The 14452-nt window shown below is 43.0% G+C and overlaps 1 protein-coding gene across 6 annotated transcripts in view; it reads right to left on the bottom strand.

The window, feature by feature from the left end:
* The window catches only part of AFF1 (ALF transcription elongation factor 1), a 227663-nt gene that overhangs the window by 51311 nt on the left and 161900 nt on the right, over nucleotides 1-14452 (bottom strand). For all 6 annotated transcript variants that reach the window (XM_047717922.1, XM_047717917.1, XM_047717918.1 and 3 more), the window contains 3 exons: nucleotides 11224-11275; nucleotides 1680-1734; nucleotides 1521-1558 (listed from right to left, as the gene is read on the bottom strand). In XM_047717922.1, coding sequence (XP_047573878.1) covers nucleotides 1521-1558; nucleotides 1680-1734; nucleotides 11224-11275 — 145 coding nt within the window. The remainder of the gene's footprint in view (nucleotides 1-1520; nucleotides 1559-1679; nucleotides 1735-11223; nucleotides 11276-14452) is intronic.

The raw sequence follows: 14452 nt of genomic DNA, 5'->3' as shown, positions 1-14452 counted from the left end.
TAGCTTAAGTCAGTGATGACTGGAATGAGATGCACTCTTAATGTTATTCCTGCTTCTAATTTATGGCCACCTTTCCTTTTTTCTTTTCTGTCACTTTCAAGTTAGGCTGTTTTGTCATAATTTACAGGACCTTAAAAGCTACCAGAAATTACTGAACAGAATATAAACAAATGAGCAGAGCTTATGAATATACGATCTTTCTCCACATGAACTATCACATCGCCTGTTCGACAGGAAGAGTTTATTGTTGTGCTTGTCTCAGAATGCATGACCTCATCTCACCAAGTACAACAGCTACTGCAGTTTAACTCTTTGCCCGTGGAAGGCAGGTAATGGAATATTAAATCATTAAATTCAGTACCAGAGGAAAATATTATAAAGGTAGTTCAGATAACTCCCATTTCCAAAAACTAAAGCATCTTATTTTCTGAAATATGGCTGCTGTTTACAAAGTGAAAAGAGTGCCATTTTTCATCACACTAACATGCATTCTAGCTCATTTTTAAAAGCAGCTGAGGGGCACCTAGCTGGGCTCCATCGGTAGAGCATGGAACTCCTGATCTCGGGGTTGTGGGTTCAAGCCCCATGTTCGGTATAGAGATTACTTAAAATCTATTTATAAAATGAATTAAAATAAAATGAAAGTAGCTGAAACAATTAGAAATTCATGACTGAGAAAACAGGCACTATAGAAAAGAATTTACAGAAATGATTCAGCTTTATGATTTTTGAAAACAGCAAATATATCTTCCATAAAAACTTTCATAAAAACATTGGGCTCTTTATAGCATAACCTTTAAAATACTGGTTATATAATACTGATGAAAGTGATTTCAGCTTATTTTTAAACTCTCAAAAAAATTATTTTAATTAAAGATTTTATTTATTTTATTTGACCAAGAGAGGGAGCGCATGCACAAAGAGAGGGGGAGCACCAGAGGGAGAGGGAGAAGCAGACTCCCTACTGAGCAGGGAGCTGATGTGAGGCTGACATGGGCTCTGTGCCAGGACCGTGGAATCATGACCTGAGCTGAAGGCAGACACTTAACCGACAGAGCTACCCAGGCGCCCCCAAAATTTTATTTATTTTTAAAGATTTTATTTATTTACTTGAGAGAGTGAGAGAGAATGAGCACAAGCAAAGGGAAAGGCAGACCTCCACTGAGCAGGGAGCCTGATGCAGGACTTGATCCCAGGATCCCAAGATCCTGACCTGAGCTGAAGGCAGACACTCAACTGACTGAGTCACCCAGGCGCCCCATAAACTCAAAAATTTTAAACATCTAAACTGATGTTTTTGGTATGTACAGGGACTTTCTCTTTTATAGCATTAACAACCTCTCCAGGCTGACTAGAGCTTCAAAAAATTTAGAGCTTCCAAAAAATTAAATAGGTACTTTCTTCTAACTGTGATCCTTCATGTCCTTCCCCAGGATGAAGCTATGAAAGCACTAAATAGGGCTGTATTTCCTCCATTTGGTAGAAAAGGCAAACACTTTGCTCGCACACGCACACGATACCTTGGAGGTGCAGATGCAGGAGGAGGCTTCTCTGGGCTCTAGGAATTCACAATAAGGGGAAGGAGGACGAGGAAAAGAACAAACAACAGGTTAGGATACACAGCTCAGAAATACCAGATTTAAAAGGATTCTTGGTATGTTGGGGTGTACAAAACTTACTTGTTCGTTGTCACTGTCCTCACTGTCACTGAGCTGAAGGTCATCTTCAAGCATGCTGAAATGGGCAGGGACAGAGACATTGTGGGATTTAAAATATTTCTAGAAACTTGTTTCAGCATACAAATAGAAAATATGCTTAATGATTAAAAAAAGAGGGATGGGATAGGTCTAATTTTAATTTATTCATCAAATGCTTCATTTTCCTGGAAATGCAAGTTTTACTACTAGAACACAGAAACGCGTTTAGTCCACGCTCCTTACCACCTCAAGACTGACTCTCTGACACATTCTGAGCATTAAAAAAGCAGAACTACCACAAGATTGGGATCTGTGGCCAGCCCTGAGACTCAAGTTCCCAGGTCTATAAACACAAAACAAACAAGAACAACAACAAAGACAAGAACACATGCACAACACACTCTACTTTCTTCTATAGTCTCTGAATGGAATAAGTGATTAACCATTAATAAGCTAATAGTAGATAAGTACTTGTGAAGTGTTGCGAATGGTGTCAGGACACCTTAAGAAGTGCTCTACGTGAACTCCATACACAGTAAGATACAGGAAGCTATTGAGGCCGTGGTCACCAAACCATGCAGGTACCTTCCACTTCTGTCCAAAGGACATTATTAATATTGTGCTTTATTTTTCACTGCTCCCCCCCATGCAAATTCTCACACACAAAGTCTGCTTAAACACTAATTATTTGAAAGAGTAGTAATACAAATAATCTTGTTGTCTAAACAGTATGTTTAACCTTACTGATATCACTCTGGTGAAAATAAAACCTCAGTTCATTTCCTCAAAGTTATCATCATACTTATATCTACGCATTCTGGCTTATGAGCAACCTAAATATTAAAAGCAAACATGACACTTCAATTTTTTAAAAAGTCATTTTCCAATCTGTACATGTTTACTGAAATCTTAGCCCTTCCCTGTTTCCTCCCTCTTACCATCTTCCATGGGGATGCCTATGTATCAAAAGAATGAATTAGTCGTTAACTGCTTGCTCCCACTTCCCCCCAATTTATGAGCATAACTATTTGAGGAAATATTATTAGTGCAAGTGAAAACAAAGCCAATCTGCTTAAGTATTATTAATGCTCCAAAAAGCAAAATTATGTTGGAGGTTAGAATTCTTTAGTATTTCTAAAAACACCTCTTCAACCAATAATCTGACCAGTGATTTTTACTATAAACCCATTAGCCTGCCACTGAAGTTAGCAAGTATGATTACTTTGAGAATCCTTGGTAAAATCACTGTATTTTCTAATGAAAATAAATGCTAAAACTTGGCTCTTTCATAAGGACCACCTACATGCAGTGTTGTAACTCTGCCAAGGAACTATTTTCACCAACAAATGTACTAAAACTATCCTGTAATCAAGTTTCTAAAAAATATGAAAACTGCTAGCTACTTATAAATGTAGAGGCTGCTTGATATTTACCTAACGAGAGCTCCCTTATTTTAGCAAGGCTAGAAAACACAACCTTCAGATGCAGGACTTGGCAGTAGATATCATAATCATGATGGTATACAAGAAAAAGTCACACAACAGTGTTACTTGCCAAGTCGTGGCTTGGCTGGGGTATACCTAAGCTAAAGATAAACGATGTATCTTTGAATAAATATAAGGTATAATACAACCCGAAACAAAACAAAACAAAACCCGACAGTGTATTCAATATTAACTACCACCAATAAAACCACAAGAAGTGGACCTCTTGGTTTCTAAGTCACTGAGTTTTGCATAAAACTGATTTGCTTTAATTTCCTGAAACATCAATAACCAGGTAACTAATCACAATTCCTCTTGTAAGCAGGGGGTTAAATATTCTAAGTTGTCTGCCTGGCTTCCACAAATACATTCTGCTAACACATTAAGCTAGAAAGCATATGTTCTGACTTTTTGCTCTACTTGTTCTTAGGGAATAAAAGGGACTGTAAAAATGTCCCAGATTCTAAGAATTTCCCCTTTAGAGTCTTACATAGACAATAACAAAATAAGCCTGCAGGTATGACACCTACAGAGATGAGGGACAGTGACCTCAAGGAAGAATGCTCCAGATATCACCAAAGAAACACTCAGAAAGCAATGATAAACCAATAGGGTCAAACAAAATCTACCACTTATGTAGGATATACTGGTTATTTATACATGATATTTCATTTAATCAAAATTCATGGTCCAATTTATTTGATACAAAAATCAGTTTGTTATTGTTAAGAGTGAGCTCCAATAGGCCCAATGTGGGGCTTGAACTCACGACCCCAAGATCAAGAGTCGCATGTTCTATCAATTGAGACAGCCAGGCACCCAAGGCAAAAATCAACAAAGTGAATTGTCCGTGTCTGCCACCTCTGCTAAGAGCAACCACAGAATCTTCCAGAAACCAGAGTTTATTATATCACCAGAATAGCAGCTCAACATAAACCAGCATGCTATTAGTGGGGCTAAGAAAGATACTTCTAAAAGCTTTTTTTTTAGCAAACCTGTACTGAATCTATAGTAAGAAAAAAGTTATTTAAAAACCGTATCTAAGTTTTACTAATACAGAAAATTATGAATGCCAATGTGACTTAAAAAAGAAAGAATCCATATAGTTGGGGGAAATCTAACTTGATAAAAGATAAAGGTTTTATTTTTAGAGATAAGGACAAAAATTTAAAGGAAGCAGCTGCTAAAATCGCCAACTTGTCCCACCAACAAATCTATCTGAGGCCAAGCACATAACTCTAGCACACCTCCCATGGTACATGTGGGAGAACTGGTCCTTAATGTGAAAAATGGGAAAACTAATTACAGCACATCTGGGTGACCAGCTCTGTACTCACTAGATGGGAATCGAACCTCTTAGACCCTGTCTCACTCCTACCAGTTAGATCTAGGTCAAGAGAGCATAAGGCCCGGGGCACCTGGGTGGCTCAGTGGGTTAAGCCGCTGCCTTCGGCTCGGGTCATGATCTCGGGGTCCTGGGATCGAGTCCCGCGTCGGGCTCTCTGCTCAGCAGGGAGCCTGCTTCCCTCTCTCTCTCTCTCTCTCTGCCTGCCTCTCCATCTACTTGTGATCTCTCTCTGTCAAATAAATAAATAAAATCTTAAAAAAAAAAAAAAAAAAAAAAGAGAGCATAAGGCCCAAGGGACATCCTCAACTAGAAGCTTTTCTGGGACAGGACCAAGTCATTTTCACCTTCACATCTTCTATATCCAGGACTTGGCAGGTAACCCTAAAAGGCCAGCTGAACGAGTTGCACCCCACCTGCTGAGGAGGTAACAGTACCAGAGAGCTGTGCCCACCGTGTCATCAGAGTCTCCAGACACTGCCTTTACTTACGGCCCTGCAGGCTGCCCCTGATCATCCCCTCACACTCTGAGGGCAAGGAAACGGCTCAGAATGGCCGCGGAGCCCGCGCGGCCCCAGATCTGGAACGCAAAAGCCATCTCACACGATCGCCTTGCTCCGGCCCATAGAGGGCGTAATGGCTAGAAAACCTACGTGACAGGACCAAACCTAAAGCTCCAGACTCCCTGGACAGAGAAAGACTTTGATTTAAAAAGAAAACAGTAATTATCCTGTTGGAATAAAATGGATACACTCTTTTTCCCTTGTGAAAATAGATGAATTATAAACCTTCTATACTTTTAAAATTGGTTAAATGACTAATCTCACTTCCAAACACCAAGACAAAAGCAGCTATTTCAAAGCATATGCCGCCATACGGCCTACCTTGGCACCGTTCAAAAGAAGCCCAACACTCAGGTACAGCAACTCTTTGAACTAACACGTAGACTTAACCACATTTTACATTACTGGTGAGGTACAGTTTTTACTTAAAGGTTACAAACAGTCCTCAAACCCCTTTGTACAAATACATTCTTCAGGCAGCTGCTCTGCAAAGCTCAGAGGGCCATGGACACGTTCTGGCAGGCAGGCTTCGGTGACTCAGAGCCCGATTGTTACTGTGTGAAGACACACAAGACAAGCCTTGATTCCTTTTCCATTCCCCAGTCCTGGGCTTGCCAGAGACTTCACTGACAATAGTCTGTAACATCTCAATTCAAACCCCAAAACTACTTAAATAAGCTGATTTTTTAGATCAGCATTTCCCCCAACCCGGCCATACATTTTATTTGGAAAAGAGCAAGTGAAGGCAAGATCATGATAATTAATAAGTCACACCCCGGGTATTAGGTGTGTATAAGATGGCTAGTAATACTTTTCAGAAACCGCTAATGGAACATGTGAGAAGGTGTGAACTTGAATAATCTCACAAACTGAAAACTGACTTGAGGATAGAACAGGCAAGAGAGGGCAGAGAAAGAGAAAGAGGCTGGCTCCAAAGCAGAAGTAGGTAATTCCCCAAACCTAAAATTCAATCAGGCTGTGATTTCCTTTTTTTGATCAAGGGTAGAAATAAGGACTGCAAATGTTTTGCAGGAGCCGGTGGAAGACAACAAATTATGGAGAAAGCTCCACATATAGGAAATGAAAAACTGGAAAAGCAAAGCTCAAGAAGTTGTGCTACTGCATATGAGGGGAACTGTCCAAATGGGGACAGTGGCTGGCATTATTCAAATTCACGGAGGGATGGTCTATGGGAGATGATAAACAAACAAGACAGGGGAAAGGGACAACACACAGAGTAATTAAGGTTTCGGTCGATAAAGTAAAAATTGTCACAGGTGTAAAAGACTATTTAAAATCCATGGATGGGGGTGACTGGGTGGCTCAGTGGGTTAAAGCCTCTGCCTTCGGCTCAGGTCATGATCTCAGGGTCCTGGGATCGAGCCCCACATTGGGGTCTCAGCAGGGAGCTGCCTCCCTCTCTCTCTCTCTGCCTGTCTCTCTGCCTACTTGTGATCTCTGTCAAATACATAAATAAAATCTTTAAAAAAAAAATAAAATAAAATCCATGGATGAAGTGAAGATTATCTGAGGTCACATAAGGACATGAGAAAAATTACAAGAATATAAACAAGGGGAAATCTAAAGTTAGTAAGTAAGATTAAATCAGTAAGTATGACAGGGGTGGCTTAGTTAGTAAGAGCATGCAACTCTTGATCTTGGGGGTTGTGAGTTCGGGCCCCATGTTAAGTGGAGAGATTACTTAAAAAAATAAGTATGACAGGGGTGCCTGGATGGCTCAGTTGGTTGGGCCTCTGCCTTCGGCTCAGGTCATGATCTCAGAGTCCTGAGATCGAGCCCCGCATCGGGCTCCCTGATCAGTGGGGAGTCTGCTTCTCTCCCTCTCCTTCTCCCTCTCTCCCACCCCCCTCTCTCTTTGCCTCTCTGCCTACTTGTGGTCTGTCAATAAATAAATAAATAAATAAATAAATAAATAAATAAATAGTAAGTATGACAAATAAGGTATTAGTGCAAGAATGACATACTGGGGGCACCTGGGTGGCTCAGTGGGTTAAAGCCTCTGCCTTCGGCTCAGGTCATGGTCCCAGTGTCCTGGGATCGAGCCCCACATCAGGCTCTGTGCTCTGCAGGGAGCCTGCTTCCTCCTCTCTCTCTATCTGTCTGCCTCTCTGCCTACTTGTGATCTCTGTCTGTCAAATAAATAAATAAAATCTTTAAAAAAAAAAAAAAAAAAAAGAATGACATACTGGACAACCAGGAAAAACCTAGAAAAATTATTGCTAGAAATCCCATGTATTAGTATTGTTTATACATGTATTTAATGAATTATCTGTGCGACAGTCTTCTTTTCACATTTACTCTCAGTACTTACTACATGCCAGGCCCTGCTCTAGATTCCGTGGATATAACTCTACACACAGACAAAATCCCTGCCTTCTGACCCTTACAGTCTAAGAGATAAACAATAAAATATATACTTTCCCAGTGAAAAGGAAAATAAACAACTAAAATATTTTTTCCCAATGGGTAAAAAGCCTATGGAGGGGAATAAAAGAGTAAAATGGATGTGGGTATTGCTTTTCTACATGCGGCAGTTAGGGAAGTGTACACTGGTAAGGGGATGGCATCCACTGCAGGAATAGAAGGTAGAGTGACTGGGGCACAGAAAACAGCAAGGAGGGGCGCCTGGGTGGCTTAGTGAAGCATCTGCCTTCAGCTCAGGTCATGATCCCAGAGTCCTGGGATGGAGCCCCTCATCAGCCTCCCTGCTCGGTGGGGAGCCTGCTTCTCCCTGTCTGCACCCCACCCCCGCTTGTGTTCTCTTTCTCTCTCAAATAAAATCAATAAAAAGGAGGAAAGAAAGAAGAAAGGAAAGAGGGAAAAAAAGGAAAGTGGGAAGTAAAGGGGAAAGGAAAGAAAAGAAAAAAAGCAAGGAGGCCAATGTGGCCACAATGGGAAGTATACCAGAATATGGGGGAAGAGGGATTGTAAGGGGGGTAAAGGGGTAAGTTTCTGGCAGGCTTTGGAGGTCCTTTGCAGGGTAGGACAGAATACACATTCTTATGGAAACAGACCACATCTTGTGGATTTAATAGCCCAGCATCCCACAGTGGGTGGAATGCACAAACTGCCCTCAGGGCTAACAGATTGTTGGCGAATTAAAACATATCTTATTCAGGGGCACCTGGGTGGCTCAATGGGTTAAAGCCCGGGCCTTCAGCTCGGGTGGTGATCCTGTGGTCCTGGGATAGAGCCCTGAGTCAGGCTTTCTGCTTAGGGGGGAACCTGCTTCCCCCTCTCTTTCTCCCTGCCTCTCCCCCTACTTGAGATCTCTGTCTGTTGAATAAATAAAATCTTAAAAAAAAAAAAAAAATCCGTATTCAATCTTTCAGTCCATTTTAAATTAGTCTACAGTCACTTACTGCAGGAAATTAGCAGTTACAATCAAATGTGAGACTTAAATGGACCTCCACAAGCTCCTTCAAAACCACGCTTTGCAAAGGCAAAGGAACTACTTCAAAGTTGTCACTGCCTGTAAGAATTACGACTCCCAATGTTTTCAAATGGCTTCAGAGCCTGCTGCAAGATCTATCAAGCCCCTTTAGACGTGGCAGAAATTCTCTGCCTCCCTCTCTCATCATTCAGACTCCAGATCACATGTCACCTCCTCTGTGAGACCTTTCCTGACCTCCCTCCCGGAAGTATCGCCACCACCCAAAAGAACTGCTTGCTCCCCAAGCCTGTCACCATCGCAGCACCTAGTCTGTACAACATGCCACCACATTAAGTTACAAGACACAGAAGACAAGAATTCTATCTTAGTGGCCACTGCTTCCAAGTACCTAGAGCAGCACCGGGCACACGGCATGCGTTCACTAATTATGCCCCGAACGGAGGAGTGGAAGCAATTTTTGGAAAGATCTCCAGGTCATCTGGAACCAAGTCCAGAGAACAATATTATAACGATTCCCAACTACTAGCAACTGAAAGAAAAAGCATTAAGACCTAGATTGGTTTTTTAAAACCACAGTACACAGATCCCAAAATGAACATTTTTTCGCCCTGACATTCCAAGTGCATGAGACCATCTCTCTGGCACTCTGCCACTCACATACTTTCACTGCACGTCCAAAAGCCTTCACACGGACACTAGATCAGACTGACCAAGGAGCACTAACAGATGGGACATACCAAGTCTGAAACCAGGACTGCACTTTCCAAACTAATCAGGACACAGGAGTGATTCCTTTCCCCAGAGGTAAGCTCCGGGATCCATCCCGGCAGCCCCGCCCACCCAACCACAACCAGAGCCCCCTCCTTCTCTCCAGAACCCCGCTACCACTTTCCTCGGTCATGCTTCCCTTTCCTCTTCACCTCCATGGGCCCGGCCTTCCTCCCCTCCTTCGGTCTCCTAGGATCATAACAAATACTCTTTTCCAGGTGATTTTATATATGGCAAATGAACAGTTCTGTAAAGAAAGCACTACGTATGTCGGAAGACAGAAGCAGGGCTGTGACACACTTGCAGGCACCTCTGAGTCCAGGTCTTGAACTCAGAAGGAGGACGGCCCGGCTCTCTGAGGAGCAAAACCAGCACAGAAAATGGCCCAAGACCCTACCAACTCCTGGTGCCTGAAAGCTGATGGAAATGGGTGTGAGAGGGTGTGACATTGGCCTGCAAGGTCTGAAGCTGCTTCCTGGGTCCTGCTCCCATCCAGTGGCCTTTCCTCCTCTCCCCACAGGCTCAAGGACAAGACCGCTGCCTTCTCTCCGTGCTGCTGCCACCACACACTGCTCCGTGGGGAACCCTGCCTTCTCTTCCTCCAGCAAAGGGGGATGCAAGCTCTTCAATCCCTCCTTCCTTGCTGCTCCAAAAGACACTGAAGGTAAAAGGCCTTTTACCGTCTAAAGGGCTTTATTACCAATCATTACAGAGAGCACAAGGTGTAAAACCTTGGGGGAAGTTCGAGCTTCCAGAGAACCACTACAATTGCGGTCCCTCATGCTACAGTTTCTGTTCTCCCCCAGCCAGCGAATGGTTTAACAAAGCTCCTCCTTACTCCAGAATTCAAGAGCCAGTAACATTTAAAAAGGAAGGAAGAAAGAAAGAGAGGGAAAAAGGAAAGAAAAGGCACACAGGGTTAAAAACTTTTTTGTTTTTTCCTGGTAAAGGACAATAAAAAGAAGCAAAAATCTCACCATGTGCCAGTACCACAAATGAAGTCTTATTACATGCACCAAAAAGTCCATCATTCAAACTGTAATAAATTAATCTTTATAAAAAACATCTCGCCATATTGTTCTCTTTTTCTTATTTTGCAATAGAGAAGTGAAACAGGACATCGAGGAGCTGGTGCTTGGGAGCAGTGATTTAACCGGGTCCCACATTCAGTCACAGTTAAAAGATAAAACAAGCTCTCTGCCTCGAGGACACAGTTTTTCAAAATATCCAGCCCCCAGCAATGAGCCCTTCCGAGATACACGGAACCAGTGGCGCCCAGAGCCAAGCTGAAGCTTTACCCTGACATCCTGGGAGGTTGGCAGCTCAAGGGCAGCGACCAATTAGATACTGAAGGAGTATCACTTTGTTCTCAAAAACCTTTGGCAGTTGGATGAAAAGAAATAAGTATTACTTCAATACCATCAAGAAATGACAATGTGGGTTCAATCGCTGACTTAAAAACCTTTATTATGTACTTTAAACTGTTCTAAAAACCCCAAATGTATCTAGACTTACTTGGCCTTAATAAAGAACAGCTGGGCAACAGGACTCGTTCTTTATTACTCAGAATTAGGCCAAAAAAGTGGCAAAAAAAAAAAAAAATCTCAAATTGTACACAACCCCTTAAATTTGTTTTCCACAGCAAAAGCTATTTAAGACTGAAATTTACCACGCTAAGACCTTCTGTTTTCCACAGTTAATATGTAAAGAATGGCTCAAATGCTTTTCTTTTGAGAAAACCCCTTAGCAAACTCTCTTGTGGTACCTGACCCTTCAGCAGAAGAACTTAATCCAGGCACAAATGTAGGGCACTGCTTCGTTTTATAATGCAGCAGTAGTTTATGAAAGTCATTACTTGAAAGCAGTAGGAAAAAATCTAAGCAATGGATTTACATGGGAAATTAATGATGTCACGTTATAAACTTTTAATTAACAAAAGCATTTTACTTACGATGTCCCCTGCTGAGAATTAGTGTGGATTTTTGAAGATGTATCATATTGTTCTGTGAGGGGAGGAAAATGATCAGAGCAGCACAATGAGATACATTCTTGAGTTTATTTGTTATAAATCCCCCTTTTTTGTGCTGTCCCCGACCCTCCGTCCTCACCTCTTCCACCTGAACACTTAGTCTACTTCGACTCAGTCAACCATGGTGCCTGCTATACACACTGCACTTGGTACAATCTCACCATTATAGAATACCACTTATGTTACCTCTAGAAAGACGACTTGCTCAGAATCGAAAAATCCTACCCCTGCTGGCAGCACATCCTACCCCATGGCTGGCAACTTTCCTATCCGCTGGAGACCTGACTTTCTCTGATGTCAGCTGGCAGTGGGGGACTCCCATGGAAGCCCCAGGACAGGGCTGCTCTCACTCCCACCTCATCTGCCCCTCCCCATCTATCAATGACTTACTAGCACTTCCTTTTTGCAGCCTCTGACCTCTGTAGAGTGTGAGTTCCCTCTCACCTGTCCCCCCATTATTCAACACCTGCCCCCATTCACTTATTCATACTGCCTCGTAGACACAAGATGTGCAAGGCATTCGACCCTATCCTCGATGAGTTCGCAAGTGACTGAGGAATGTGATAGGCACAAAAATATCTCCAATGGCGGGCAGCGTGAGAGGAGCACACAAATTAACCACATAAATGAACTGTCTCAGGAATCTAAGAATGGTCTCTCTATTGGTTGTGACTAAAAGAAGGCAAGTCAGACAAAGAGCAAAATGAACTGTGTCACAAAAGATGGGGGAGATTTTGACAGAATGCTAGCCAAAGGGAGAGGGGGAGGAAGGCCTTCAGGCAGGAGACAGTGCGAGCAGGGGCTTAGAAGAGGGAAGATTTAAAATGGCACAGAATTGGTAAAGGATGGGGTGCAAAATGTGTGGATACCATGGGAAGACAGGTGAAGGTCAGATTTAGAGGGCACTGAATGCCAGGGTAGTAAGTTATAACTCTGTTTGGCAATGACACACCACCAGTAATAGGGACATGACAGACTCCTCAGAAAGACTAGTGGTGCCACCTGGTAGAACCTAGGAGCTTCCCTAGAAGGGAATGGGCAATATTAACCGTGAAGGCAACAAACTATCTTCTGGGAAGCTGCTTTAGGCTTGATGTAATAGGGAACTGGAAGTGGAATGGAAATCCGGGAGCCTTTTAGCCCGGGGGTTGAATGAGATTTCCCAAAGTGTCATGTGGAGATCTTGCAATTAATCACTTCATCCTCACGGTGGCAGCAGCTCTTACATGGTGTTTGTAACTGCTTCCCCTCAGGGCTACTACAAACTGGAGGGGCTAAGGTCACTGTTCTCCTCACTCACAGGGACTCTCATATACGGGTCTTCACTGGGTTTGAAGCGCCACAAGGCTCTGGTTGTCCTTAGGCATACTTCATTCTCCGCAGACTCCAAAACCTTAGGATAATTCTCTCTTCACCCAACATACAACTAGACCTCTCGAGGGTTCAACTAGGCCCCACTCTCACAAAATAAACAAGGTTCCCCGGGACATGGACAGACAGAGTGGCAGCAGCATGAAAAACCACAGGATAAGCATAGATAGAGTGAGCCAAGACCCACTGGAGACGTGCCAGGCTCTGAAAACGCCTCGGAGCGAGGAGAGATGGGCCCACACTACTCCACCTGCTGGCCGAGAGGGCCACCCATCCTCCACCAAGAAAGGGCTTACCAGCTCCTCTTCAGCTAGATTTTGCTAAAAGGGGAAATCAAACAATTTAAAGGCTTAAAAGGTCTTTCTAAACCAGGAGTCAGCAATCATCAAAGCTGTAACCCAGTGGGAGGCATATGATCCACCAGCCAGACAGCCCTAGCAAATGGGGAGCGGGGACAGCAAGGGGTAAAGGGGCATACAGCAAGCCTGGACAAAGCTGAGCCAGCCATCCAGCAGAGCCCTGTGCCACTCCACTGCTTATCTGTCTCTGGAGAGGCTGCCAAGATGCTGAGAGAAAAAGATGCCCCCATCTCTGCAAGAAGCCATTAATTTCTGTTAATTTTACCTTGCCGCTTTTTACGATACTATGGCAAGATGACCAGGTTTCTTTCTCTGCGTTTGGGGGAAATTCAGGTCTCATTCGGTATCTAGAGCAGAGGATGGCAAACTTTTTCTATAAAGGTCAGACAGCAAATATTTCAGACTTTGCATGCTGTACCTTGTTGCATAATAATAAATGAACAGGCATGGCTGTGTCCTGAGAAAACCTTCTTTATAAAAACGAGCTGCAGAACAGATCAACTCTCAGGATAGATCTCAGGATATGGTGGGCCCACCCCTGCTCTAGAGGAAAGAATATTCTGTTTCATGCTTTCCTCATCTTTTCTATTCTCCTCATATCCTTGCAATTTAAACTGTAAAAAATTCAGGGAAAAAATGTAAGTGAGAGAATAGAAGGAGGTGGGGAGATTTGAGGAAGAGTCATCTCCATGGAGTACCTCTGTGCAACCTTCTCCCAACATACATACGTACCCTACTTCGTTGTCCTATTATTTTGGAAGACTAATACTTCAGAACTTGGACACGTACCACATATTAATAAACTAAATGACTGCAGGGGCGCCTGGGTGGCTCAGTGGTTAACCGGCTGCCTTTGGCTCAGGTCATGATCCCAGCATCGGGCTCCCTGCTCAGTGGGAAGCCTGCTTCCCCCTCTCCCACTCCCCTGCTTGTGTTCCCTCTCTCTCTGTGTCCATCAAATAAATAAATAAACTCTTTTAAAAGGGTGGGGAGGTGCGGCTGGGTGGCTCAGTCGGTAAAGCATCTGCCTTCAGGTCAAGTCAACATCCCACGGTCCTGGGATCGAGCCCCACATCGGGCTGCCTGCTCCATGGGGAGCCTGCTTCTCCCTCTGTCCCTCCCCCTGCTTGTCTCTCATGACCTCTCTCTCAAATAATTAAATAAAATCTTAAAAAAAAAAAAAAAAAGAAGAAGAAGAAGAAGAAGCTATGTACTCTATTCATATAAATTTCTTACTTTTGTTAGGAAAAAAACACAAGAACCACACAAAATACCCCAATCTGTTCTATATACCATTTCTGGGTTGCTTTCAGAGTCACATTCATGATGTATGGATAGATCAGTAACTGTATTTGTTATAATTATGACACATTATATTTGTCAAGTACTTTACTAGGACATCATCATTAACTCTGCAACAA

Source organism: Lutra lutra, chromosome 2, assembly GCF_902655055.1.
Source record: "Lutra lutra chromosome 2, mLutLut1.2, whole genome shotgun sequence".
Lineage (NCBI taxonomy): Eukaryota > Metazoa > Chordata > Mammalia > Carnivora > Mustelidae > Lutra > Lutra lutra.
Note: the sequence above shows the minus strand (reverse complement) of the source record. Positions and strands in the feature narration are given on the sequence as shown.